General features: G+C 35.0%; 3 protein-coding genes across 3 annotated transcripts; 1 reads left to right on the forward strand and 2 right to left on the reverse strand.

The window, feature by feature from the left end:
- Positions 1-5,386: 5,386 nt before the first annotated feature.
- LOC115998545 (diacetyl reductase [(S)-acetoin forming]-like) lies at positions 5,387-8,561 on the forward strand. The gene is made up of 5 exons (XM_031238137.1): positions 5,387-5,574; positions 5,656-5,915; positions 5,999-6,092; positions 6,201-6,312; positions 8,082-8,561. The coding sequence occupies exons 1-5, from the start codon at positions 5,451-5,453 to the stop codon at positions 8,266-8,268; spliced, it is 777 nt and encodes a 258-aa protein (XP_031093997.1). The 5' UTR covers positions 5,387-5,450; the 3' UTR covers positions 8,269-8,561.
- A 1,749-nt stretch (positions 8,562-10,310) lies between these two features.
- LOC115999059 (CDPK-related kinase 5-like) lies at positions 10,311-14,567 on the reverse strand. The gene is made up of 11 exons (XM_031238801.1): positions 13,742-14,567; positions 13,172-13,302; positions 12,938-12,979; positions 12,694-12,802; positions 12,443-12,521; positions 12,044-12,340; positions 11,836-11,948; positions 11,607-11,714; positions 11,475-11,537; positions 11,221-11,388; positions 10,311-11,122 (listed from the first exon to the last, which is right to left on the reverse strand). Exons 1-11 carry the CDS (start codon positions 14,291-14,293, stop codon positions 10,982-10,984), a joined length of 1,803 nt encoding a protein of 600 aa, XP_031094661.1. The 5' UTR covers positions 14,294-14,567; the 3' UTR covers positions 10,311-10,981.
- A 7,069-nt stretch (positions 14,568-21,636) lies between these two features.
- Positions 21,637-25,801, reverse strand: LOC116000229 (mitogen-activated protein kinase kinase kinase 5-like). The gene is made up of 9 exons (XM_031240262.1): positions 24,953-25,801; positions 23,499-24,116; positions 23,328-23,415; positions 23,168-23,230; positions 22,935-23,098; positions 22,778-22,853; positions 22,611-22,670; positions 22,400-22,525; positions 21,637-22,311 (listed from the first exon to the last, which is right to left on the reverse strand). Exons 1-9 carry the CDS (start codon positions 25,444-25,446, stop codon positions 22,093-22,095), a joined length of 1,908 nt encoding a protein of 635 aa, XP_031096122.1. The 5' UTR covers positions 25,447-25,801; the 3' UTR covers positions 21,637-22,092.
- Between the last annotated feature and the right edge of the window lie 2,045 nt (positions 25,802-27,846).

Genomic DNA, 27,846 nt, shown 5'->3' on the forward strand with positions numbered 1-27,846 from the left:
TGACACAATTACTTTTAAAAATGAAAGATATTTTCTAAAACATCTTACACCTTACAGTCTAATTAGTTTTGTTATATTAAAGAAATAGATGCATGGAATCCCTAAGTTAATTACCTTATACTAATATTTATAAAATTAACCCTGTCATTTTTTAGTCATTGATCATCCTAGATGGATATATCAAATTAGTCCACACTTATCACGGTTTTGTCCGACATTATTGATCATCATAAAGTAATGTATAATTATACCATTATAGAAATACAGACAAAAAATATTAATACCATAATGACCTAAATCATTCCCAATAATGTAAAAGCATAATTAAAATATTGAGTCGAAAAAAAAATACTTAACCTAGATTTGTGTTTTAAAAAAATGCAAGAAAATAATTTTTAATGTTTCTTATTTATAATCATATATATATATATATATATATATATATATATATATATATATATATATATATATATATATATATATGTTTTGCTAACTAATTGACCAAAATTCATGTTAAATTTTATATTGTATTTTTAATACATATCCATAATTAGAGCTGTCAAAACGGGCCGGCGGGCCCTGTCCCGCCAAAGCCCGCCATATGACGGGGGCGGGCTAAAAAGCCCGCCAAAATACGGGCCTAAGGATGGTTGGCCCGCCCCGCCTTGCCTTAAGCCCGCGGGTCTTGGCGGGGGCCCGCCAAATTTAAAAAATTATAAATTTAAATAAAAATTAATATAAAAAAGGTAATAAGTATATACTAAAATAATTTAGATACTGTAAATTGAGAATGAGAAAGAAAATCAGAATGAGGATAACCTCAATTCCAAATTAGGATGATGATAACTTCTAAATTGAGAAATAGGATGACCTCTGGCGAAAAGAAATTCGAAGAAGCAAAATCAAATATTTTCCACATGGAGCTGATTTTAAATTACGAAAATGTCAATGATTTTTTTTAGTGGAATTATTTAAGCTCAAGCAAGAATCACTAGGGTGAATTATTTGAAAGAAATATTTGATTTGTCTTATCAAAAAGTGAATAAATCAAATATTCATACACCAGAAAGTGCAAGAAAGTCAAAATTGGAAGCTACAGGTTACAAGACACATACTTATCAGATCACTAGAAGACTTCTGAAGAGAGAATGAAGAAAAATTCAAATTCATCTGACAAAGGCTACCAAGGACATTAAATGTTGCAGATCAAGCTAGCAAGAGCTATCAGATAAAGTGGATGTTCAAAATTTGAATTTCCACAACGGGCAAATAACTTTTTCAAGTTATTATAAAATGCCCAAGCAAACTTGAAGACAAGAAGAACACGGATAAGCACTTGCATACGGTTACAACTACGAAAGCAAGAAAAATCAAGATGGCAAGTCTTGAGCTAAAATTGAAAGAATTCAAGTATGAGAAATTTTTTTTTTTTTTTTGTAAAGCATCTCTACTGAGTATAGAAAGAAGGGAGAGTAGCAATGAGTTTGTGAAACCTTAGTGAGTGTAGCTTTGTGGAAACACTCGGGGAAATTAAGTGTAGCTTTGTACGAGACACTTAATTGGTGGAGTATAGCTTTGTACGAGATAATTTCATCCTTGGAGTGAAAGGAGAAGAGCGGATTAAGAGGATTACACCACATTTGAACCACTATAAATCTCCCTCTCTACTTTACTTTACATGCAGGACTTTTATTCTTGCATTCTTATCTGAGCTAACCCATTTACTATTCATCGTATTATTTATTCATCTTATTATCTGGGTTTGTGTGAAATCACATGTGCATGCAAGATATATTATTCTTTATATAACTTATCCTTTACTATCTTGATAATTATCTTCAAACCCATTTCATACTGACCAAAATTATTAGTTTGGGTTTGATAGTTCTCATGTATGCATGTGCACGTACCAAATTTCATATACTTATTATTTGAGCNACGGGCTTACCCGGCAGGCTAAGCCCGTTTTGACGGCTCTATCCATAATATATGTTCAACAATTATGTCAATTCTAATTGGGATAGAGTTTGAACCTAAGACCTTCATTATGAAAATTGAGTAAATTAAGAATAATAAATAGTTAACGAAATATTTCTTTATTAAAGTTTAGGAAAAGTAAATGATATAATAGAGGGTAAAGCAGAAAAATAAAAAAAATATTAAAATTAAAATAATAAGATCTATTCATTTCAACAAACAATTGGACCAACATTTTGTAATTCTCGTTATACACCTAGCTTTATTGTCTCTCATTAGATTAGATTAGATTAGAGAGTAAATGTTTATTATATTATTATTATAATAAAACATTTATTTATAATATTTAAATTTAATAATATTTTGTTATAAATTATTAACATTATTACTGTCCAAAGAAATGTATGTTAATCTTTATACAAATTATTACTTACAATTTCATACAGAACTAAACAATAAAATCAATATTTAAAATAAATTTTTCAATCAATCAAATAATAGAATAAATATCTATAAAAACTTGTTTTTCAAGAAGTTTTAAATTGCAATCCTTGTTAATTATTTTTGATAAACTAAACGGGGTGCAGTGGAAAGAGGCCGTCAAGTCACATCTAAGGTGGAGTGGTAAAGTAAAGAGAAGGTTGAGGGTTGAGAGTTGAGAGTTGAGATTCAAAGTAAGCGAAAGGGCAGTGAGGGAATATGATGATGGCGCGCGTATCACATCACATCAGTACAGCCGAGCAGGCAGCGCACATGATGCTGCCGGTCCCCTGCCTTTTTGCTTTCCTAAAAACAACATATATATTGTGCCAAAAACCATAACCACCACGCCCGTAAGGGCAGCTCAAGGGGTAAGAGAGTTACACCTGCAGACGAGAGGTCGTGGGTTTGAGCCGGGTCAGTTATGGGTAACCTAGGTTGATTTACATCTTTGTGGTCCTTTGCTGGCTAGGGTCACAGGGCGAGGGCTTTACTCACATTGTGGTCCTTTGCCGGCTAGGGTCACAGGGCGAGGGTTTTACTCACATACTCACACAGTGAGGAGTGGTGTTTACCTCGTTAATCCAAAAAAAAAAAAACCATAACCACAAATTAATGCTACTCCTTAACAACTAATGGGAAGTTTGTGTTAGTAATATTATGTTATTGCCTAATCTTTAGTATTAACTCAGTTATTAGCCTAATGTATAGGGTAATAGGGTAAGTTAGGTTACTGAATTAGAGAGTAACTTTGTATTATTATTGTTGTGACTGAATGAGAGAGAATTGACTTTACTGTTCATTTGATATTAGAACGGTATTCTATCTTATGTATGGCCGTAGATAGGGATAACACCTACACCCGAAGACTCGAAGGAACGCGTAGGGAGGTGGAGTTTTGTGTAGAAACTCATAAGGACTCGTGAATTACAATACAGAGGAGGGTAAGCAGTTTCTGAGATATGTGGCAGTTTCAAAAGCCGAGTCCCAGTGTTTTAAGGGAACTCAACCTTCAACAAGAAGAGCTAACCCGGATTCGACAATGTGCCTTAGAGCCGGCACCCACACACGACCCGTCTGCCCTTACTACGACCGTGAGGCGTGGGGCGCGCTCTCAGCCACCGAAGCGGGGCCATACCATGTGGCTATGGCACATGACACAAGGTACTGACGAACAATTTCACGCCCTGGTAGCAACATCATATCCCACATGCTACTCTTAGGCAGTTGGACACCCCGAATGGCAGGATGCCATGGACTAGGAGTTTAATGCACTTTTGCATAATAGTACTTGGCGGCTCACTCCACTCACACCGGGTATGAATGTAATAGGGTGCAAATGAGTTTACCGCACCAAACGAAAAGTCGATGGAACGATAGACAAGTAGGGTGCTAATGTATTTGATACATTGTAATTACAACTCTTTTACAATGATCCTGTTTGATAACCTACTTAATTTATTCGCTAAATTTATTTTGTTTGATCATTATTAGTTATTTGACTTAGTTAAACAATCAATATGAGTGCTTGGTTAATAAGTTTGTTGTAACAATTTATTATTTCAAAACGCTAAAATTTAAAAAGTTGTTCAAAATAACTTTTTCAATTAGCTTTTTGAGAAAATAAATTATACCCTTAAATATCATTTTGAATGCTCTCATAGTCTCATATATAAATTAACAACCAATTTATTAAACATCTTTCTACAACCATTATCAGTTAGTCAAACCCACCTGATAGTGTTAATACTCCGACCTTGTACGCTCGGACGGTTGCGGTCGGGGACTCGGGCCTTAACCATGCCGGTTCTTTTGGTCGGGCCGACCTTATCAAGTCGGCAGCCGCCCTTGGTTTCAAAAGGGTAGTCCCATCGCGACCGCCACGTGCTTCTCCCCTCCAGGGCGGAGGGTTGAGTAGTTGCATGCCCCCCACGTGCTCCCCATGCCGGAGCCCCGGGTCGGCACTTTTCCCTCTTATAAATACTGCATTTATGAGGAGAGAGGGGGATCTTTCGGCTGATTTTTGACTAAGCCTTGAAGTGTGCTCGGACAGTAGGAAAACCCACTGCCGACCTGTCGAGCCCTTTTGTATTGTGAACCGGGTTTGGATCCTTTTAGTTATATAAGATCGTATTTCCCGTTTTCAGCATCGTATTGTCGTATTTTGCTTTATCACCACCAATACAATTCGCTAACCGCTATGTGCCAAACACTCCCAATGTAATTTTGTGGCGTGCCAACTTACATTGTTTGGTTAGAGAAAATTGCAATTCCACCGAATTCCTCACTACCTAACGATATCAATGTAATGTGAATTCATACTTTATTTTCACATTTTACTTTTTCTACATAATTACAATTCCCTTCATTTAAAAAAAAAAAAGAAAAAAAAAAACAATTCCCTTCACTCCTCTAGACCAAACACCTTGTAACATACATGGAAAAGCATTTTGCTCCATTGTTTATTACCTTCACTTTGCTTAATTGAAACATATGTTCCATATTAATTAATAAAAATCGAAACAACAGATAGTTAAATTGCACATTTATGTTCATATATTAAATACTCATTATGTCCCCTCTTGCAGCCAATTCTTTTGACAGATTTCAAGCAACACTTGAACATAATCTCTTTTTTATATTCATAACTTTTGGTATGTAATTAACTATGATGTACTTTGTCAAGGACCTTGTGGTCCAGTGATATCAAACCTTTCCTTTTATACGGGAGGTGGTGCGTTCGAGCCTCAGTGGAGTCAATACTAACTCTTGTATACTTTATATCTCAATTAAAAATTTAAATTGGCCATTTATATATATATATATTATACCCAAACATGCTGCCTCTCCTCTAGGAAGCAATCAATCAATCCCGACAGTGACTACGTAAATAATGTGTGTATATATGTATGCACTGACGCTATTGTTCTCTTTGATCGGAACTTAACATATATAATAGCGCTGCATAAACATATAATAAGCAGTGGTTAAGGATGCGCTCCGGCTCGTCGAGAGGCATCGCCGCCGTGGTTGGTGTAGGGCCGAAGCTCGGCCGTTCCATCGCCCGCAAGTTCGTCCACGAAGGCTACACCGTCGCGATTCTCGCACGGGATTTAGGTCGATCGACCTAAACTACCTAGATCTGATATAAGTCATATAATAGTACTTTATCCATTTTTAACTTCCGGGCATTTACAGGTACATTGTCGAGATTCGCAGACGAGATTGCGAGAGAAGAGAAGGCGCAAGTGTTCGCTATTCGTATAGATTGCTCGGATTCTCGGAGCATACGAGAGGCCTTCGAGGGGGTCCTGTCCCTCGGATTCGTCGAGGTTTTGGTGTATAACGCGTACAAGGAGGTGTCTAGGAAGCCCACCAACTTCGTGGATATTAAGGTTGACCAGTTTGAGAAATCCATGGCCGTTTCCTCTGTCGGAGCCTTCCATTGCGCTCAACAGGTTGGTTTTCTAATAATTCTTTCACCAATTAAGTTGTTTGGTGCATGGGAATGAATCTTGGGATGGGTTAATTGAAATTTCAGGTATTGCCGGGCATGGTGGAAAGGGGTAGAGGGACGATTCTCTTCTCCGGCTGCTCCGCCTCCGTTTCCGGCGTTGCTGGCTTTTCTGAATTATGTAATTAACAATCTATTATATTATAGCTAAATTATAATTTGTATTTGCACATATACACATAAAATTGCACTGAAATTAATTGAGTGATTGGATATGATGAGTGTGCAGGTTGCGGGAAATTTGCTTTGAGAGGATTATCGCAGTGCCTGGCGAGGGAGTTTCAACCTTTGGGAATACACGTCGCTCATGTCATCATCGACGGCTTCGTCGGCACACCTCGGTATGTTCACGTACTGTTCCTTACCCCAAATTTAGGGAAAATGTGATTGTATGTGGTTTAGCGTCTAAATTCCTCAAAACTTAAAATTTAATTAAGATATGAAATTATAATGGTACTAGGATGAAGTGTTCACCATTTACGCTAAAAGCCATAGCTAATAGGGAAGATTTGATTTTATTTTTTTATAGACCGTTATCACATGCATTTTTGAGACACTGTCTAGTGTCTACTAGACTTGGCCTTCTGCCTAACAATCTCCCGCCACAAGGTGGCTTTTACTGATCTCCGCCCAACAATAGGATGTGCTTTTTATATCTAGTATAACTCAGAATAAATGAGAAAGATTTTGAGTTTGTACATGATACTTTGGAGATATGATATCGATTACAATTTACAAAGTTAAAGCCTTTCTTACATTTTTTTTTTAGCTTAGCTTGTCCGGGTATAAGTAACACGTACTAGTGTCTATTGACATAGTAAATTTTCTCTGCATTAATATCACCTACCATTAAAGAAATGACCGGATTTACCTAAGCAATTGAGGAAAAAAAACTCTTAATAACTTCTCTTAAATTTATTTATTATTTAATTTTTAGATGTATATAGGATTTCATCATCTTTCTATTGTGCATGTTTGAGTTAGTTAGAGTTATTGTTTTAAAAAATAAGGTTTTTAAATTAAAAATCTCAAAAATGGAACTTATATAGAGCATTTTGCACATTATTATTATTATTATTATTATTATTATTTGTTAAATTCTAGTAATTATATGAATTTTTACACCGGTACGGTATATCATGACATGCCATTTTCTTAATTATGAAAGTATTTATCAACTAGTTAATAGTAACTTATTAATTTGTAAGAAAACAAATAGTAGAGAAAATACGTACTTCCGGTACGGTTTTAGACTATGATATTATTATTTATTAATCTTACATTTTCCTTTTAAATTTATCACTTCATCATAATATTTAGTCTTATTGTGGTATTATTTGAATGAATTTGATTTGATTACTAAGTAGATTCCTTTCATAAATTTAGAAAAGAAAATAGTCTTTCATTGTTCATTAGCATGCATGCATACTCTTATTTAGCTTCACAAGAGGATCTTGCTTTCATGAGAACTAGACTTTACTTGAGATTAATCTCATTTGTCCATGTGTAATGATCTAGGTCCGATTGAAAAATAAAATAAAATAAAAAAGGAGAAAAAATGCAGTGACATTTTCATTATTATTACAGTGAATGAATAACACTTGTTAGTGCATCCGCAAATAACTAATAGCACAAACATTGTCAGTTATTTATGAATGTACTATCAAACTTTTCATCGTGCAACATAATAATTATGAAAATATCACTATATTTTTTTCTTTTAATTTTTAGCCCTTACTCATATAGTCATATACTATATGGAAGGATGAAATAAATTAGTTTTGTGTGGTTAACAAAAGCAGAGTTATGATTTTGAGTTAAGTGTAAACAAACCAAAATTCAAAAATGGTCCCCAGAGTACAGTTGAGGCTGATATGATTGGATGGAGTTGAGCAGGGCATTAAACTTCCTTTTGGAATCATACCATTTCCTGTCATGAAAATGACTTAATAATTAAACAATATATATATATGGTGTGGCAGCCATCACAAATGATTACTCCTCCAGTCCTCCATCATATCAGGGACCAGTAGTATATATATAATTGATTGATACTTAAAGTGATATTACATAACAAAATCAAATTAAAAATGTATGCATATAATTGCAGAGGGGCATTATTGGGATCATCATCTTTGCAGCAGCAAAGATGGGGGGTGAGAGAAATGCAGGTAGAGAATGAAGAAGATGGAGGAATGGACCCGGACCACTTGGCTCGGACCTATTGGCATTTGCATATTCAACATCCATCCGCTTGGACCCAAGAGATTGATCTTCGTCCTTCCAATCCCACCTAAACCCCATTATTACTCTATTTTTCTTAATCCAACTTAAACCTACAATCAACTTTATTTTCATGCAAAACACTCAAAGTTATATTTCGATGGTAGAATATTAGATATGATCTTTCTAAGTCTTTATACAACACCTTGCTAGCTAGAAATGATGTGTAAAATGTCTTAAATTTTCTCCACACTATTCTATTCCTTTATGTGTGTTTAGGGACGGATTTATAGCTCCCAATGATTTTATTTTTTTGGTACTGTTACTGTATATTTTAATCTATGAAATTACTATTATTTGTGAGTTATATCATTAATATGTATTCTATATTTGTTTTATTATATAGTTTAGTATTAGTGGTTATGGTTTAGTCTTTAACTATAATCAGTACAATAGGAGAGTCTTTAGAAGCCTATGATAAAAGGACTCTCTCTCTAATCTGTTGAGAAATTCAAATCATTTGTCCAATCTTATTGATTGACATGCCCAATTAAATATTTAAATTATCATTAAATGAATTTAGAATTTAATATTTGATATTTGATATCAAATTGATTTATTATTTAGGAATTTATGGATATATACACATTAAACTTTAAACTAAGAATTAATACTTTTTTAATTTTTTTTTAAAACGAAGTAAAATAAGCCATTGAGCTTTTATACTTTGTACAATTAGATCATTGAACCAAAATAAAATACAATCAAGACATTAAACACGCAAAACATTTTATGCAATAGCATTTTTTTTTACCTATTCCACGTAACGTAAAACAAGTCAAATTGATGAGATGACATTTAATATAATTAATTTTAAAATATTAATGCTTACATGGATGTTATTTGATAATTACATGTCAACTTATATATAAAATTTTAATTTAATTATTATTAAAATAAAAAATTAAAAAATTATTGACTTTGGAGGAGGTAGCATTGTTGTCCTTACTCATCAGATGAAGGTCAAGGCAACCATGGCTACCCCTTCCTTCTTCCGCTATGGACGAAAGGGGAGGCGGCATCCATGGCTGCCCCCTCCTTCATCTGATGTGGACGAAAGAGGGGCAGCTGTCCCTTCGTTCTTATGGTCTAGATGAAGGGGGATGACCGTCCTTCCTTCGTCTGTTTTGAGCGAAAAGTCGATTGACCTAGACTGGATGAAGACATGTTTTTGAAAATTCATTGCAACAAATTAAAGAAAAATAGGGTGTATATATTTTTCTTATTTTTTAAAAATATATTACGGAGTATATAATTATTGAATTATTATAGAAAACAATTATTTTATATACCAAGTGACCAACAATTATTTTAATTGCAAATTTTTTTGTGTGTTTAATATGTCAAATGCACACTTTTTTTTTTGGCTTATTTGACCTTTTTCAAAAATTTTCTCACTCTGTGAATGTGTGTTTGGGTAGGTAGTACTAGTACATGATGAATGATGAGTGTGATTCTATTCTAGTACTTTGGTGAAATTTGATTGGGTTATAAATGAAGAATGTCCATATAGTGAGTGGATGAATATGATGCAATGATTTCCAATTATAGGCAGGTCCAGCACAAACACTAATGGCGAAAGGGCCCATACAAGGCCACATGGGGACATGTTTTGCATGGTTAACATAAGGAATCGTGTTCTAACTACGTGCATACGAATATATGTTGGTAGGTACTATGGAATCTGGTTTCTTCAAACCCCTAAAACATATATTATTCACTTTAGTTATTTGAAGAGACTAGCCCGCATTAACAAACTCAACTGATCACAAAAATAAAATTTATTACAAGAGATAAGGATGAATTTCACGAGCGACAGTGTGAGAACATCCATTCCAATGAAGGACTCCTTGTGCACAATAAATAAAAAATTTAGCTTCTGTTGATCAATTAAGTCACTATAATTTACTCACTTCATAATCTTAGGGTGAACAATTTCATCTTTTCTCACGAGATTTGAAGAGAGTAGACATCATTGGGTGGGGCTTTCTAGCTTCTTGTGTCTTGGATTCGTTGGACCAACTCCTATCAACCATGATTGATCAAAAGCATGTTCATCACACCCAATCGAGTTCTACTACATAGATTCTCAAATCTTACTTCATAAATTTCACTCTCTGACGTGACGGATACTGATAAGCTATTTTTTTCATGTGAATTCCAATACAAGTGTCTGCATCAAGATTTTGTGTTTGGAAAACAGGGAATAAAAGTTAGGTGTACAAAATGGGAGTACACAGTATTTTCCCACCCAACCATACAGCTACTGCTGCAAGTCTCTGTCTCAATGTTTATTTGGATGCATCCTTTCAATGATTGATGATCCCCAACAGCGATTGCCAGCTTTTCTTGACAAAATTTTTGCCGACAAAACAGGTACCTCATCAGGCTTAGATTCATGAATCTCTTCTACCATTTCTTGACCAAATTATTCAACTTTTGAGACTTGTATCAGGGTCCAGAAGTTTACACAAAGGGATCATTCTTAATTCTGAAATTATACACACATTACCTACGTCTTTACAGTAAGAAACACCACTGCTGATATGTTCTATGACAATAATTGGGGTGGGAATCAGGGATATTCACAATCTTGGATTTGGTCTCAAACATGTCTGCACAGTATATACTTTCTGGTTAAATGATGCGGTGGGTTCTTAGTTGTCTTATCAGTTCTTTTATTTGCCAACCAATCATCACAGAGAACTGAGAAAGGCACCTCGGGTGTCATTGCGGTTTTGCGATAGTGCGACTTGATACACCGTGCAACAGTTTGATGAACCCGAGGAAGCTGAGCTTTCCATCGGTGTGTCTGATCCAGTCGTGGAGGACCGCGTGTACAGGAATGGATGGGCCAAGGCCGAGTTCCTGCAGAAACACGAATTTTAGATTTTACCATAAATCGCGTTTTTCTTTTTACTAAAAGAAAAAGATTTTGAAAGCAATTTAGGGGATATTATCTTTACCGAAGCTAATTCTTCGATTACGATGGCCCTGTTCCCGTCTTTCTCGAAGATTTCATAGGCACAGCGGGCGTGCTGTTCCCATCGGTCAAGAGCCTCAAGCTGATGGACGCTTAATGTAGCTGCACAGAATTCGTCGAAATCCATCCTCCTGTACTGCAGAGCATTAAACTGCCACGACAATAGAGAAGACGGCTTAGGAGCAAATACCACACTCAACATAATCAAATATGTAGCGGGATGTTAGTAGGGTTTACCAATGCAAGAAACTCGTGGATGCGTGAATCTTTCATGGCATCCGTTGCATTTTTCATCAGGGCCTGAACAAACGACACAAGTTGAGAGGGTGCGCCAAAACATTAGCGGTACTCAGGAAAAAAAAAACTAACCGCTTTGATATTTTCCAGACAAATGGTGCCATTTTTGTTTGGTTCCAGCAGAGAGAATTGCGCCCTCAAATAAAAAAGTTCATCTACAGTTAATGTCCTCGATAAAGCCTGTCAAGAACCCAGGAAAAAAAAAAAAGTAAATATACAGAAAAGCATCACAAGATTATGAACTACCGAATTGAGATGCTGAAAAAAGTACAGATTTTTTTTATTAGTGCGAGGTACGCACACGTAAAGCAGCTCTCCTAAGAGCAGACGATCTCATGTAAACTTTCATGAGTTTGAATATTAGTATATCCAACGGAGCTTTCACGTCATTCCCTTTCTGTATCCAAGGATGACCTGGAACGAGAATTAAATATATGAGCAGTTCTTATTTTGAAAAAAAAAAAAACGAACGAAAGATTTTACTTCTAAATATGATAGAAGCAACTCACACAAGGCTTGAGATGCAGTCATTCTTTTCCGTGGATCTTTGTTCAACAGACGTTTCACAAAGTCTTTTGCCTCGGAAGAAAGTGCAGGCCAAGGCTCTTCTTCAAAACTTGGATCGGCTTTTAGGACAGCTCGGAAGATTCCCGACTCGGTTCGAGCCCAAAAAGGGCGACTGCCACAAAGAAGAATATATGCTATCACACCAATACTCCAGACATCAGCCTCGGTATTATAAGATCGATGTAGAACTTCAGGGGCTACGTAATAGGCACTGCCAACAATATCATTAAGCCTATCATCTGAAACAACGGTAAGCATAGGAAATAAGAAAACATTAACGGTGCTATGAAGAAAACCAAGGGTCCAGATTTGATAGCCTTAAAAAAAGTAGGAAAACAAACCTGGCTTTACAAAATCTGACAGCCCAAAATCTATGGCTTTCAGTTGTGCGTTTTCATCCTTAGATGTATATAAGAAATTCTGTTCCAGAAATAAGCTACAGTTATAGAAATTTACAACTTCTATGTTACTCGAGCTCATATCAAATTCTTTATCCCTCTATTCATCAGAACTATCCACACCAATTGCACACAGGGTGAAACTCGTATAAAATTATAGAGATGAGCATTTGGAAATTAAAAAATTTACCAACCTCAGGTTTGAGGTCCCGATGCACCACACCTTGAAGATGGCAAAACGCCACAACATTTAATATTTGTATCATCACCGCTTTGGCATCATCTTCAGTGTATTTTCCGCCTCTGTATAATAACACAATCTTTTTAATACACTGGTTAACTTTTATATGCTTACTTCCATAGAACAGTTTGTTTTCGCATTAAAACAGTTAAGAGAAGAAAAGTAAAATAAATCGATAAATGACAACAAATAAGTACCTTGACAGTATTCTATCCAAAAGCTCCCCTCCTTCACAAAGCCTGTATGAGATTAATCAGGTGAATGTTTTAAAAGATGAAAAAAAAAAAAAAGAATTAAATAAGAAAACTAAGAAGGTAAAACAACATTACTATGGAGTAATAACATCAAGCTCAAAAATTACTATCAGGAATATTCACTACAGAATAACCACGTGTATTAACATAGGAGGAAATCAAGTAATTTGAGCTTACTCCATTACAATGTATACATTATCGTGGTCTTCATATGCATCATAGAACTGAACTAAATTATTATGTCCATTCAAAGCCCGCAAAATCTTCACCTCCCTCCTCACATCCTCAATGGCAATGGCCGTTGTCATCTGGAACCAAAATTATATATGACCGTTAGGCAAAATATCAACTCAAACAACAATTAATGAAACCAACGAGAAATCACTGTTCTTGAAGGCATTCCATTAGCCGCTATTCCTTATCAGTTAGCTTATATATCTAACAGCAACTCGATCAATACAGCGAATGAGCAGAGTACTAACATACTGTTTGGCAACTCATATTTGACTATGGAATGATTGAAGACTTATCCAATTCTGTCTTGTAAAAATTCAATTCATTTCTTGATAAATTAATAGGGAATAAGAATATTCTAATTGAAGAAAAAGTGAAGACTAATCACAAGTCAGGGAGTCAAACAATAAATATTAGGGAACAGACAGATCTGATCTCTGCTATCCACTTTCAAAATCAACAATTCAAAGAAATTATGAGCTACTGAAACATAAAACCTTAAAAAGGTCGAACCTTTGCTTTGGGAATGACCTTAACTGCAACATCTTGGCCTTTAAGCTCACCCTTCTTGAACTTAGCTCTACAAGTATACCCAAAATGCCCTCGCCCAACCTCCTCTCCAAGCTCATACTTGTTCCCGAAATGCTTAGAAAAACCGAATCTTTTGTCCAGCACAGCTCCCCCCACCTCCGCCTCCGTCCCTTCCGGAATCGCCGCCTCATTCGGCTTCACCGAGCCCTGCCGCCGAGCGAGAACCGCCCGGATGTGCTTGGCAGGCGACGGCGGCGGGAACGGCCGCCGGAAAAACCTCCTCGGAGTAGAATTGGAGCTGGGCGGCGCCGGAGATTTTTTGAAGAACAAATAGTGCGCCGGACTCGGACTATAGAACGGGAATAAAGGAGACTTTTTCCCGGCCTCAACTCCCCCCTTCTCCTTTACTTGCTTTCCCGGAATCTCCACTCTCTCCGGGGAATCTTTGGCCGGAGCTCCATTACCCTCACCCCTCTCACGATCACGCCCAGAATCACTGGGCTCTAGAGAGGGTTTTGAAGTACAAGCACCCATTAGCTCCCCCACAAAATCCTCTCAAGCAAAATTTGTACACAAAAACTCCCCAGACATTTGCATGAAGTAGTATTACTTAAGCAAAAGGAAATAATATTGTTTTTTTCTAGGGTTTACTTGGAATTTGAGAGATAAAAAGAGAAGAGAAACGGATCTGCAGAAACTGATGAAAAGGAAAACGACGACATATTCGCTTCTGTCCTGGAATTATATTATAGGAGAAGTTCAGAGATGAGATTATGTTGCCAAAAATATATAGAAAATGAAAAAAGAAGACATGGCTGACAACTGATTAAGAACTCATTTAAAACTATCTGTTTCTTCGGTGGAAATATTTCAAGTAATTTATAATAAATAATTAATAAATATAAAATATTCTTTAAGATCAGTTCAAGGAGTATATTCTTTGTATAATTTTAAAGATTTTTTTTTAAGGAAGCGATGTGGTTAAACATTCTTTAAAATATTTAAGTTGAAAATTTTAATAGTTGATTTAGGAATTAGGATTAGTTTAGGAATTTGGAAAATATTTTTTTAAAGAAAAAGTATCAAATAGAGCACTGAACTTATTGTTTTTGTACAATTGGGTTATTGAACTTTAAAGTGTGCAATTCAACCATTAAAGAAGTAAAATATGTACAATTAGAACGTTTTTTTAAAATTTTTTAATTCAATTTGAGTTAAAAACATTTAAATATTGACTCCCAACTAGTATGGTAGATTAAAATGCAACTCATAATACATACATGTAAGTAATATAATCGGATTTTACCGGAAAATTTTTTAAAAAATGTTCCAATTGCACAAATTTTACTTGTTTGATGGTTCAATTGCACACTTTTTAAGTTCAGTGATTCAATTGCACAAAAGCAAGAAGTTTAGTGGCTTGTTTGACACTTTTTCCTTTTTAAAATGATTTCTGAAAATGAAGCGTTTTTTAAATGGCAACGGCTTGAGACTCAACCAGTCGAGCAATGTTTCAAACAGTTCATCAAAGAAAATGGTAGAGTTGAAGAAGTCGAACGGGTCAAGAAGCAGCTAAGAATTGAAGAAGTTGAAGGCTAATAAAGACGTTTCGACGAGAGGTTCATTTCGGCTAAAAAGACGAATAGTTGAGAGGATAGCATCAAGAACTCAAGGCTACAAACTTGATGATGATCAAAAGCTAGGGCTAATCCTCTATGACACTATTAAAAGGTTAAACATTTCTCTACAAGATGGCAGGAAGACGACTAACAAGTGTATAGCATAGTGGAGATGCGGTATGCTAGAAGGAGAAACCGTGCATTGAAGCTTTTCATAACTACTTAGATATGAGGATCTCAAGTATCTATCAGCCTCATGTAATCCCTAGCAATGCATACTCTATTAGAATCGCCATGAATGCTGTATTAGACAGCACAAAAGAAAGAATGAGGAAATAAATTAAAGGGATGAAGAAGAAGACAAACTTTTCAATTAAAATATTTTGTAATGTTTATTTACTTACGCTTTTTGCACTAAATAACTCTCTAACGGCTGAAAAGTCACAAGTCTACCTAACCTCCAGATTACACACTAGTCTTTACTCTTTAGATATATAATAGACTTTTTGAAATGGGTTTTCCCTCCAACCGCCCTTTTCAAAACGCCTATAAATACCCTCTTCTAAGATTAAAGAAGAAGTTAGCAAGTGAGCAAGTTGGTCAATCTAAGAAATTCATTAAGTGTTCAAGCGTTCAAAAGCTTCAAAATTCGTGACCAGTGAGAGAGATCCAAAGTTGCGCTACAAAGAATTATTCAGATTTTAGAAGCTTGTGCTGCTCAAACCAAGAAGATCAAGAATATTTAGAGCCAAGACATCTAGTTGGAAATTAAAGAATTTTATCTTCAACTACTTGTAATTCTACTCAGTAGAAGTAGAAAGAGACAGAAGTAAACTCGTTTGGAGTTGAAAAACCTAGATACTCAAGGTCGGTTTTGTGTTCAAGGCTTGAGTGAAAAACCTACCTGTTAACCATATGTATTAAATGAATTTTTTTTTTTTTTTTGAAACGAGTATAAAGGCTAGTTGATTAAATAAAAAGTAAGGACAAAAAATATAAATCCCTAAGTAAAAACAAAAAGCGAAGAATTGGAGAATTGGTTTGTTGTTGTTGGCATTAGGGTGCTGGGGCAGGGGGGAATCTAAATTCAAATAACAGAATTTATCTTTAACCTTTTTCCTTTTGTTTTTAATGGTCTGCCCTTCCATCACCGTGAGAATTCCTTGGAAGTTGGAACATTGTCTACCAAGTTAGACAATCAAATTAGGTTAACAACCTAGGTTTAAATATGTGTTATATTTAGGGATAACCCAACAAAATTGATTCGTAAATTGAATTAATAACCACAAGATTGATTTTAAATTTGATTTTTCATCGTAGATATTTAGCTACATATTAACCTTTTTTGGTTTAGACCAATCAATTATGGACAACTTAAAATGTTTTATCTGTTTAATTTTTATTGATTAAGAACATAATGTGAATTTTACCTTACTTCAATTTCAAATAGTAGTTGCAACCTTTCTCGTAAATCAAAGTATATATTATATATAATGGCTAAAAACCAAATTCATGTGATGTAAGTATCTGACAATAAAAGTGAATTCTGGATGATAAGTAGATGAGCATATTAAATTAAATTAGGTTAAATTAGGTTGGGAGATAGGGGTTTATTGTCTCAAGTACTATGATATTATGATATCGATATTAATGATATAATACTATGAATTTTGGATGATAAGTAAATGGGCATATTAAATTAAATTAGGTTGGGAGATAGGGGTTTATTGTCTCAAGTACTATGATATTATGATATCGATATTAATAATATAATACTACTATCTAGTAGGCCGGCTAGAATTATTATATCTTGGAGAAGAAGAATTATTATATCTCTTCACTTCAAAAAAAAAAAAAAGAATTATTATATCTCTGATATCCTTTTAATGGATATATACATTCCTACATTAATTGAGAGATGGTAACGGTTGGGTGTGAAGTATTAAAATGGGCCCCAACAAGGACTTAAGGGTCTACTTATTAAATAGAGAAAATTAAGTTATGATCAAACATAAAATGTTTTTACCAATATATTTTTCTATATTATTATTATTTTTAAGTCAAAACATATGAAATTATTTGAAATTTATTTATTTTTATTCTAATTTACCTACAAATGTTAGTGATAGGTGATGATAATATTACGTTGTGGCATGTATATATATTGGATCAAGTTAGTAATATCTGAATTTTATTTCGAACATTCAAATTTTAAAGTGATACTTTTTGAGTTGTAATTCAAATGAAATAATAACATATACTAGAGAGATAGCCATGAGTTGAATAATACTGAGTGTCCGGCCTCGTACTTTGATCTGGGTAAAACCCGTCTTGTGATCCTAGTTGGTAAATAACCACAAGAAAATAAATCAGTCTAGATTACTCATAGCTTATTAGTTCATGTTGGCAAAATATATAATACTAGACATGAGTTTGGGTAGTTGCGAAACCCCGTATTTGATACACAATAGGATAACAAAGCACAAGGTATAACTTTGTAAATTATATGACATTGTGAATATATACTACATTGTAATAATGTCGATAATACTTCAAAAAAATGACATTGTAAAATTAGTTGAAGTTTGTATATAATGATAATGGTGATTGTACATGAAGTTATGTTATGTCCATATATAAATTTGGTCTAGTTATTGGATGTTAAATTTCACATATATTGCTTAAAAGCAATAGTAGTTATATATACTTAGGCCCCCACTTAGCTCTAGGGGCGGATTCAAAAATTTTTATGAGTGGCGGCGAAGTTAAAATAAAAGAAAGTGAGGTTGGATCCCATGAAATATGATATCAAATTTTAAGAAACAACAACTAAGCTACCTAAATATCTATTAATGTGTATATATATACAATTCATTTTTATATATATACACATTACTAGATATATATATATATATATATATATATATATATATATATATATATATATATATATATATATANTTTGATACACAATAGGATAACAAAGCACAAGGTATAACTTTGTAAATTATATGACATTGTGAATATATACTACATTGTAATAATGTCGATAATACTTCAAAAAAATGACATTGTAAAATTAGTTGAAGTTTGTATATAATGATAATGGTGATTGTACATGAAGTTATGTTATGTCCATATATAAATTTGGTCTAGTTATTGGATGTTAAATTTCACATATATTGCTTAAAAGCAATAGTAGTTATATATACTTAGGCCCCCACTTAGCTCTAGGGGCGGATTCAAAAATTTTTATGAGTGGCGGCGAAGTTAAAATAAAAGAAAGTGAGGTTGGATCCCATGAAATATGATATCAAATTTTAAGAAACAACAACTAAGCTACCTAAATATCTATTAATGTGTATATATATACAATTCATTTTTATATATATACACATTACTAGATATATATATATATATATATATATATATATATATATATATATATATATATATATAGCTTAGGATCCCATGAGAACATACCACTGGAGAAAACTAAGAATCAATCTTAGTCTTACATTTGTACAAATCAAACAAATCATGTCATATCAGATTTAAAAAAAAAAAATGCAGTAGCATTTTCATAATTATCATCAACTTCACTTTGCAAACTTGAACACTTAAATATTCAATATGTAACAACTAAATATGCAAACCTGGATAAATTTTAAAAAATCAATGAAAAAGCTAAATTTTATACCTAAACTGTAAATGCTAGACCCTAAGCAGTAAAAAGTGAACCACTAAACCAAATAAAACCAAAAGCTCAGTCATAAAATCTGAAATTGAAACCCTAAGTGCAATGCACTTTCATATTTTTACAAGTGTAATCTTTTAATACTAAATATGCAAAATGATGTTAATACTTAATACTAAATGTGCAATATGTTAATACTCACTCCGTCTCATTTTACATGTCATGTTTACGTGCTACTCCTTTGTCCCATTTTATCTATCATACTTACTATTCATTGGTCAAATTAAACCAACTCTATCTTCTTGTTTATTTTCTTTATTATTATTTTTTACTTATTTTTAAATTTGATTTTTTTTATATCTTTAATAGTACTTTTAGTGTAGTTTCTAAATATATAAATTTTGTATATTAATACTAAACTTAATATTATGAAAAATTGAATTAAAAATAACTTCAGTCAAGCCTCGTAAACCAAACCAGACAGATAAAATGGAACGAAGAGAGTATTTATTAGTCAAACTAACTATTTCTTCATTGTTTATTTTCTTTAATAGTTTTTAATTATTTTTAAATTTGATTTTTTTTGTATTTAATAGTACTTTTAATATAGTTTTTAAATATATAAATTATGTATATATACTAATACTAAACTTAATATTATGATAAACTTTCAAAAAAAATATTATGATAATTGAATTAAAAATAATTTCAGTCAAGTCTCGTTAAACGAACTAGACAAACAAAATATGACAGAGGGACTGAGGGAGAACTAAATGTGCAAATCTGAAAATTTTTTAGAAGTACAGATTTTAGTGTTTAAGTTTACACAATAAAGTTGGTGAAAATTACAAAAATGACACTGTATTTTTTTTTAAATGATATGATTCGTCTGATTTTTCCAGGTGTAAGGCTAAGATTGGTTTTTAATTTTCTCCTAGGGTGTGTTCTAATGGGATCATAAGCCTATATATATAAATTCCAATTTTCAACAAAATTCTTTAGTGGAACTAATTGAAACGGGTCTATGTTAACCAATTCCAAATAATGAACTAGTACAAAATAACGTAAAGACAATAATGTTTGTATAATTGCTTGTTGGATAGCTCTTGTATTACAAGAATGATGTTCTAATAAGGCCAAGAGCGTGTTGTCACTTTGACAAAGAGTATACTAATTAAACTAGCTTCTCTAACCACTTTCTCGTGAATAAGGTACTCCGTAACACTAGATCTTCACCCAACTGGCATGCCAACTGACCTCAAGAATCGAGCTGGGAGCTAGCCAGGAAAGTTCAAGCCTGGGGCCATGAGCCGACATACATGACCTCCACTTCATCTTTTGGGTAGCCTTTGGTTAACTTTGAGTTTCTCGGGTACATCTTCCTAGCTCATCATGCCTAGCTGACTCGACTTTTCAATGCGGGTCCACATGCTTCACTTGAATTCGCGTCACGCCGGCCTCTTGGATTTAAAATCTTAAGCTGACTTTAATATATCCATCATCACCAAGGATGAAGATAGATCACAAGCCCCATGGTCCAAGTTTTCCGAGTCTCTAACTCAATACCAAAAAAATGAATGCAAATGTGTCGACCTTAGGCTTGTAGGGAGGTGGGGCGCACTTTCTGTATTCGAGCTTGGCACTAAATGCAAGCTCAACCAAATGTCATAAACGCTAGCTAATCGATTAACATTTCAATATAACACTTCGGTGTATTATTAAAAGATTAACTCATCATGTCTTCAATAAATCTAAACATTTTCAAAAAGTTAAATGAATTTATTCACCATCTCTAAAATTTGTCTTGCTTGGTTAAAAAATGTAGATAATATAATATGCAACTTGAAACTATACCCGTGCTACCTTTTTGGTACATCCCCCGGGGTCCGGGCCATGCATGCACCGCCCAAATCCCAACTTCAAAGTTTTATGCCGTCTCACCGCCCCTGTACGTACGTCTCGAGTCTCGACACGTCAACCCAGCCTTCAATGCTCCATTCTGCACGCCGGCCCGGCTAGTCGTCGTCATCACATTTATATATCAAAAACTTTCTATTTTAAACTATATGTAAGTACAACTTTTATATATATATATATATATATATATATATATATTTTTTTTTTTAAACTTATGCCCTTAAAGTTTTTATCAATTAGGCAAAATATTGGAGGTAAGGAGTGTGATTCTGTGAAGGATTCCACCAAATTACACTTTTTAGGTTTATCTTTTATTTATTTATTTACTTACAAATTATACAAGTTGCAACTTTTTGTAAGAAAAAAAATTAATAAAGATATTGACAAATAGAAAACAAACCAATGCAGTTAAATAAATCATATATACATAATAGCTAAAAATAATACTTCATAATGTCATGCAAAAAATATAAGGGATCAGAATCAGAACATAGTTTTACTTGTACATTTCTTCAATTTGAAAGCAAAGAATAGAGAATGCAAAATTGAAAAATTGAAGTAAGCGCAACATCAGAGATGTTATAGGGCGATTTTCTTGTTGTTTCTTAATTTGCATTTGTGATGTTATGCTGTTGATGCATGTGTTGGGTGAAGAAGTGGAATTATATTGATGAGTTGGATTGGGCATATTCAGATTGTAGAATAAGAAAGAAAGCAGTGTAAGATCTCCAGGAATGGAGAAATTGCATCCTGGAAAATAAACCTAATCTGCTAAAGGCACAGAGAACCTACATATATAATACATTGCTCCAACTTCAATTCCTATGGCTGCAACCCTACCTACAAAGTGCAGACAGAGGTCTGTGAGGTATATATATTATATATATATATACATCATCTCCAGTGATCTCTCACTGGAAAAAAAACCACACCACACCAACAAAAATGAGTGGTGATCCCTTTGCCAAAGTCTTTGCAGTTCTGAATCTGAAAAATCCCCCCCCCCCAAATCATCTGCAAAACAGCTGAATTGGCCAAGTGGGAATGGTCTCGAGAGTGGAACGAGGCGAAGCGAGAGATGGGATAATAATGTGGTTGAGTTAGGCCGCGCCCATCAACCCATTCAGTGGCCGGACACATTGAGGAAGACTTAGCTGCTGATACAAGTTCTTCACAAAGCGATGCTCTAACAACATGCTAGCCGTCGGCCTCTCAGCTGGATTTCTGCGGAAACAACACTGCAAGAAATCTTTTCCCTCGGGCGATAGCAAATCAGGGATCGGAGGGGATTCCTTTAGGACCTTGAACATGGCTGCAGGCTGTATATATTTACATGGAACCATTAGGCTTTAAATTCGAGGAAGGGCTAATGTTAATGCAGAAAATGGAACAATGTGTTTCACTTACTCCTTCATACTCACTCCAAGGAGGTTTCCCATTCATCATTTCAATTATAGTACACCCCAAACTCCATATATCAATAGCAAAAGCATAGTCGGAATTAGAGTTGTCCTGTGTACCCGATACCATTAGCTGCAGACAACAACAGATATCAGTGTATAGTACTCAGTAACGCGCTGCAGAGAATGTTACACGAAAACAAATCAGGATTAGATACCTCGGGGGCCATCCAATACGGGCTTCCCTTGAAAGAAAGGTATCCTGCTTGTCCAGAAAGCTGAATAACAAGAACAAGAATTCAATCAATTCAAAATCAAAGATACCACAAAAAAAAAAAAAAAAAACCGACTGTCCTTATGGTCAGCCACTCAAATATCGACTCACGTGTTTAGACATCCCAAAGTCAGCAAGCTTGACGACACCATATGCATCCACAAGCAAATTAGCCCCTTTGATATCCCTATGAACATCCAACCATTAGTCATATTTGGTAGGCCACAAATGATGCTTAACTAAAAGAGCTCTATTATTTGACTCTTACCTGTGTATGGTTTTTGTTCCATGTAAGTAAGCCAACCCGCAGAGGATATGGCGGGTGAAATTACGAACAACAGATTCTGTAATTGCTCCACAATGATCACGAATGAACTTGTTGATAGAACCGGGATGAACATATTCAAGATATATGTAAAACCTGTCACCAGCCTGTACAAGGAAAGGCTTTGTTAAGGGCAAATGTTTGCCAAGGGACAACAACGTATGACAAACACTCACTATTTCACTTCCATAGTATTGTACTATGTTGGGATGTTTGAGATTGCTAAGAACTTTAATTTCCTGCAACAAAAGATGATAATTAGCATTAAGAGGAAAAATATATTTAGCTTTAAAACATTAGTTAATTCTGTATAAAACATTAGTTAAGGAAAACAACCTGTTGCAATTGCCTCATACATTCAGCAGATTTGGGATCATCTGGTAAAAGTTCAACTTCTTTCATTGCACATAAAGCTCCAGTTTCTCTTTTAGAATAACGACACGAGGATTTAGTGCTTTATAAAAAAAGACTGCTGCACATAGATATAAGACATGAAATCTTGTGTACCTGTTGGAAGCCACATAAACACTTCCAAATGTCCCGCGCCCAATGAGCTTTCCCTTTTGCCATTGGCCTTTGATGGGCATCAATTCTTGCATAGGAGTAACAGGCAGAGAAGGAGAAGGCTGTGATGGTGCAGCAGCGGATGGAGGGCGAGGCAAGGGGTGGACGTTGCTCTGAGAGCCACTGTCACGCCTCAACATTGAGGTTTCGTTAGGTAATATGTTCAGCGAAGGGGATGCAGGGCGGCTTGGGCTTTTCGTGCTGGGTGTAGGACTTCTTACTCTTGGACTATGGTGAGGAGAATTATCAGTGCTAAATGCAATTTTTTCGGGTGAGAGCTGACAAGGGAAGCCTAGAGCATGGTCTATAGAATGAGGCATCTCGGGGGCAGACCAAACTTGGAAAATGGTAGGAGGGGCATAGAACTTTGGACTGAAATGATCCCCGGGATGATTTAGAGGGCTGAGGGCAGGACTTGCATAAGGACTAGATGGAGCACTAATAGTTGCAGGAATCTTTAATTCTGTCCTTCTGGTGCCATTAGGCTGCTCTCCAGGGCACTTCCTGCGAGCCTGACATTCAGGATTTCCTGTGTTCTTTCGTGCAGCTTGGTTTAGTAACCTGAGAAAACCAGACCACAAAAGTAGAGGACTTTGGTTCATTCAACCCAACAAAGCCACATTGCAGGCCAACATGTTAACATTACAAGTAATATCAAAACAAGAATTATCAGTTGCTGCCCGCACAGACAACTCAGTTGGTTCTTGCGTGGTAGATTGTGGGCAATGAAAACATGGCAACCGTAGTGTGGGAGTTACATACGACGTGGTGGGCTCTTTGTAGACACCGACACTGGTCCTCCTACTTATTCCGCCGTCATTGTCATTTACTTCTCCACTATCTAGGTTGACCAAGGTGGGGGGCTGGGGGCTAGGAAATTTCGCCTTGTGGGCAAGAAGGACAGCTCAATGGGCAAGGATACCGATCGAGCTTGGCAGTTCTAGTGTGGGAGTTACCCAATATGGTGGGCTCCACGTGGACACCAAGCACCGGTCCTTACACCTAATGCCATCATCTAGATTTAACACTCCACTATCCTGTCTGGCCGGAGTGTGGAGTCATGGGCAAGGGAATTTCGCCTTGTGGGCAAGAAAGACAAGTCATTGGGCAAGGATACCGAATCAAGCTGTGGGAGTTAAACCCAATTTGGTGAGCTCCACGTGGGCACCAAGCGCCAATCCTCACACGTAATGAACTATTGCCTTGATTTACCACTCCACTATCCTGTTGGGCCGGAGTGTGGAGTCATGGGACGAGGGAATTTCGCCTTGGCAAGAATTATCAATTGCACAAAGATTCATCCGTCGTATAAACATTCCCTCCACCAAAGATCAAGAAATTGAAAAAATTGCAAAAAGAAACGGCATATATAGGTATATATAAATGAATGAATTTACCTCTGCAGGGAGAGAGCACCTTCGCCCTGCACATCGCAACAGACAGAAGGATGAGAATCAGGTCTGTCCCTCTTGACGTCTCTGTCTTTAGGAAAAGAATCCTCAGGCGAAGGCAGAGGAATACTGCAAGAATCGGCGCCGGAATGCGAGACTTGGCGGAGGAAAGTTTGCAATTCCGGGACCGGGAGAGGCATGGGAGAGGGCGAGGGAGAAGAAATCCTGGCCGGCGAATTCTCGCAGCTAGAGCTCTTCCTAACGGGAACACAAGACTCTATATCCTGCTGCTCTGTAAGCTGATGATGGTGGTGCTTAGAGGCGCGGCGACGGCTGCGGCCAAAGAAGAAGGCCCCTTTCAGGGAATCCCTCCCTCCCCGCGACACAATCATGCTATCATCGGAATGTACCTTGGCGGACGAGGAAGAGGACGAGGAACGGACGGAGGAAAAGGCGCTCCACCAATACATTGCCTGAGATTTTGGGAACAATACTAACATGCATTACGTCGGAGAATAATGATGAGGAGGCGGAAGAGGACGCCGCAGTCGCCGTAGGTAGTTGTTAGCTTCCCCGGAAAACAATCATATCATAATGATACAAACAATATTATATTATACTAACAAAAACAATGTTATCAAAAAAGAAAAACAAAAACAATAATACTAAGAATCCAAGAAGAAGAAGAAGAAAGAGGATAAGGGCGGATGTTACGGTGGTAAGAGAGAAAGGGAAAATGTTGGGATGAATAATAGGAATAGGAAAGGAAGCAACCTACGACGACAACACCACCCGAATGGGGCAGAGAAAGCGTCCCCCGTCCTAAGGTCAAAATACCTGTCTTCTGCTATTCCCTATTTCTAAATTTTGTGCAAGTCAAGCTCCCTTTCCATCTTTTACAGACTTTTTTATTTTTATTTTTTTTGCTTTTTTATCTGTTGACCATGCAAAAAAACCTCCTTTTTCTTTTAAATAAAAAATAAAAATTCAACAAACCGTGCAAAAACAACCTTATTCAGTTATTCTATAACATTTCGTATCATATTTCATTTCAAAACAATATAATAAATATATTTTATGTGGATTTGTTTCATTAGCAGAAAATGTGCACTATAAGGCTCAAATTATATATGTACGGGAAGGCATAAAATTGTGCACTGAAAGACATATCAATATGTAATGGAAATGTGTTTTTGCATCATGTTCGAATATATCAACTCACAGACTAAATCTTAGTCTTCATGCGCACGCAATGATTCAATCCACACCTTTTATTATTTTGGACATTTTTCTCTTTCATGTTGCTCGTGGGAATTGAAGTCAGGTGACAGACCACTACACTAAGTCCCGGAAGCATTTTTTTTAAAATTGATTTTTATAGGTGGTTAGTATTTTAGGAACAATAATTGCAATCAATTATAAAAAAAATTGAAGATAATGAATCAGGATGCTCATGCATTGGCAATGGTAGCTCGTTCTTAATCTGGTCCTTCTATTTGGATTTCTAGCTTTCCCTCTTGTATTGAACGCTTTATTTAATGATATCTTGGTTATTGATTTTTCAAAAAAAAAAAATGAAGATAAAATATGCCTCAAATTAAATATATTTGTTTTATATTACTATAGAGATCGGAAATTACACTTTCCTTCAACTATATGATACAACACTAAGTTAAGGCCCTAACTCAACCATTACGATTAGCTCAAGAATAAAGATTTGATCCTAACTTAACTTAAGTATGCTATCAATTTTCAGGATAAAGCGAAATGGGATAGAGACACTTCAAAAAGAACAAATTACACAACACATGGAAGCCAAGAAAGACAATTGGACGGAAGTGTAAATAAAAACACTTGCAAAAAAGTCAGCTCTCCAGCAGTGAAATGGAAAGTGTGCAGGAGACTAAGTGATTGGAAGGTTGAAAGCCAATTAAGATTACAATGTGAAAGAGATGGGAGTATTTCCAAATTGGCATCCCACATTCCGCCCAGCAAAAAACATGCCCTACTAGCATCGTGTACGCCGGGCTGATCCTCTGCATTTAAAAAAAAATTAATATTTAAAATTGATAAAAAAAAATAAAAAATTAAGCAGCAAGTTTTATAAACTGGGAAAACAAAGAAATTTATGTAAAAGTGTTTAAAGAATTTGAAAAATGGATTTCAAGAGTATATATATATATATATATATATATATATATATATATATATATGCTAAAAAAAAATTATATTTCCAAAAGGATTGCATTTTGTTAGAAAATTAATAGTTCAAGCAACAACCAACAAGTTTAAAATAAAATATATCACTTTTCAGTTAAGATATTCTCTTTGTCTCATGTTACTCGTCATGTTTATTATTCAGGATCAAATCATTTTTTTTTCTTTCATTATTTTCTTTAATGTTTTTTTATCGTTTTTAAATTTGATTTTTGTATTTAACAATCCTGTTAATGTAGTTTATAAATATATAATTTTATAAATTAGTAATAAATTAAATATTATGAAAATTTTAATTATAAATAATTTAAATGAGATCTCATTAATTTAATAAGATACATAAAATGAGACGGATGAATTGAAGAGTAACACTTTTGAATTAAGAATTATTACTTTTCAATTGAAAAAGAACTATTTGTCAAAAAAAAGCATTTATAACACTTTTAAAGAGATGGGCGTATTTCCAAATTTGCAACCGACCTGCAGAAAGCAACCCCTCATGCATCGTGTTCCTCGGGGTGATCATCTGCATTTCATACTCCATTTTTTATAATTAGAATAAATATAATTGGCGGCAACCAGCCAAGTTAATTAGTTAGGCAATTAGATTATAGTTAGAAGGATTTAAATTCGATGACTCTTCATGAGAATTGTCTATTGAATTTTTTAGTTTGAATCGATTA

Source organism: Ipomoea triloba, chromosome 12 (genome assembly GCF_003576645.1).
Source record: "Ipomoea triloba cultivar NCNSP0323 chromosome 12, ASM357664v1".
NCBI classification, from domain to species: Eukaryota; Viridiplantae; Streptophyta; class Magnoliopsida; order Solanales; family Convolvulaceae; genus Ipomoea; species Ipomoea triloba.

Bases quoted from the DNA above. Each gene is read 5' to 3' on its own strand.
- LOC116000229 (XM_031240262.1), bottom strand. From the start codon at position 25,446: ATGTTAGTATTGTTCCCAAAATCTCAGGCAATGTATTGGTGGAGCGCC. The intron at 23,099-23,167 runs GTGAGTGTTTGT...TTCCTTGTACAG, and splicing joins AATACTATGGAAGTGAAATA to GCTGGTGACAGGTTTTACAT. The intron at 22,526-22,610 runs GTATCTAATCCT...TGTTGTCTGCAG, and splicing joins CGTATTGGATGGCCCCCGAG to CTAATGGTATCGGGTACACA.
- LOC115998545 (XM_031238137.1), top strand. From the start codon at position 5,451: ATGCGCTCCGGCTCGTCGAGAGGCATCGCCGCCGTGGTTGGTGTAGGG. The intron at 6,093-6,200 runs GTAATTAACAAT...ATGAGTGTGCAG, and splicing joins TGCTGGCTTTTCTGAATTAT to GTTGCGGGAAATTTGCTTTG. The intron at 6,313-8,081 runs GTATGTTCACGT...ATATAATTGCAG, and splicing joins GGCTTCGTCGGCACACCTCG to AGGGGCATTATTGGGATCAT.
- LOC115999059 (XM_031238801.1), bottom strand. From the start codon at position 14,293: ATGGGTGCTTGTACTTCAAAACCCTCTCTAGAGCCCAGTGATTCTGGG. The intron at 11,389-11,474 runs GTAAACCCTACT...TTGTCGTGGCAG, and splicing joins TCCACGAGTTTCTTGCATTG to TTTAATGCTCTGCAGTACAG. The intron at 11,123-11,220 runs GTAAAGATAATA...GTGTTTCTGCAG, and splicing joins TAATCGAAGAATTAGCTTCG to GAACTCGGCCTTGGCCCATC.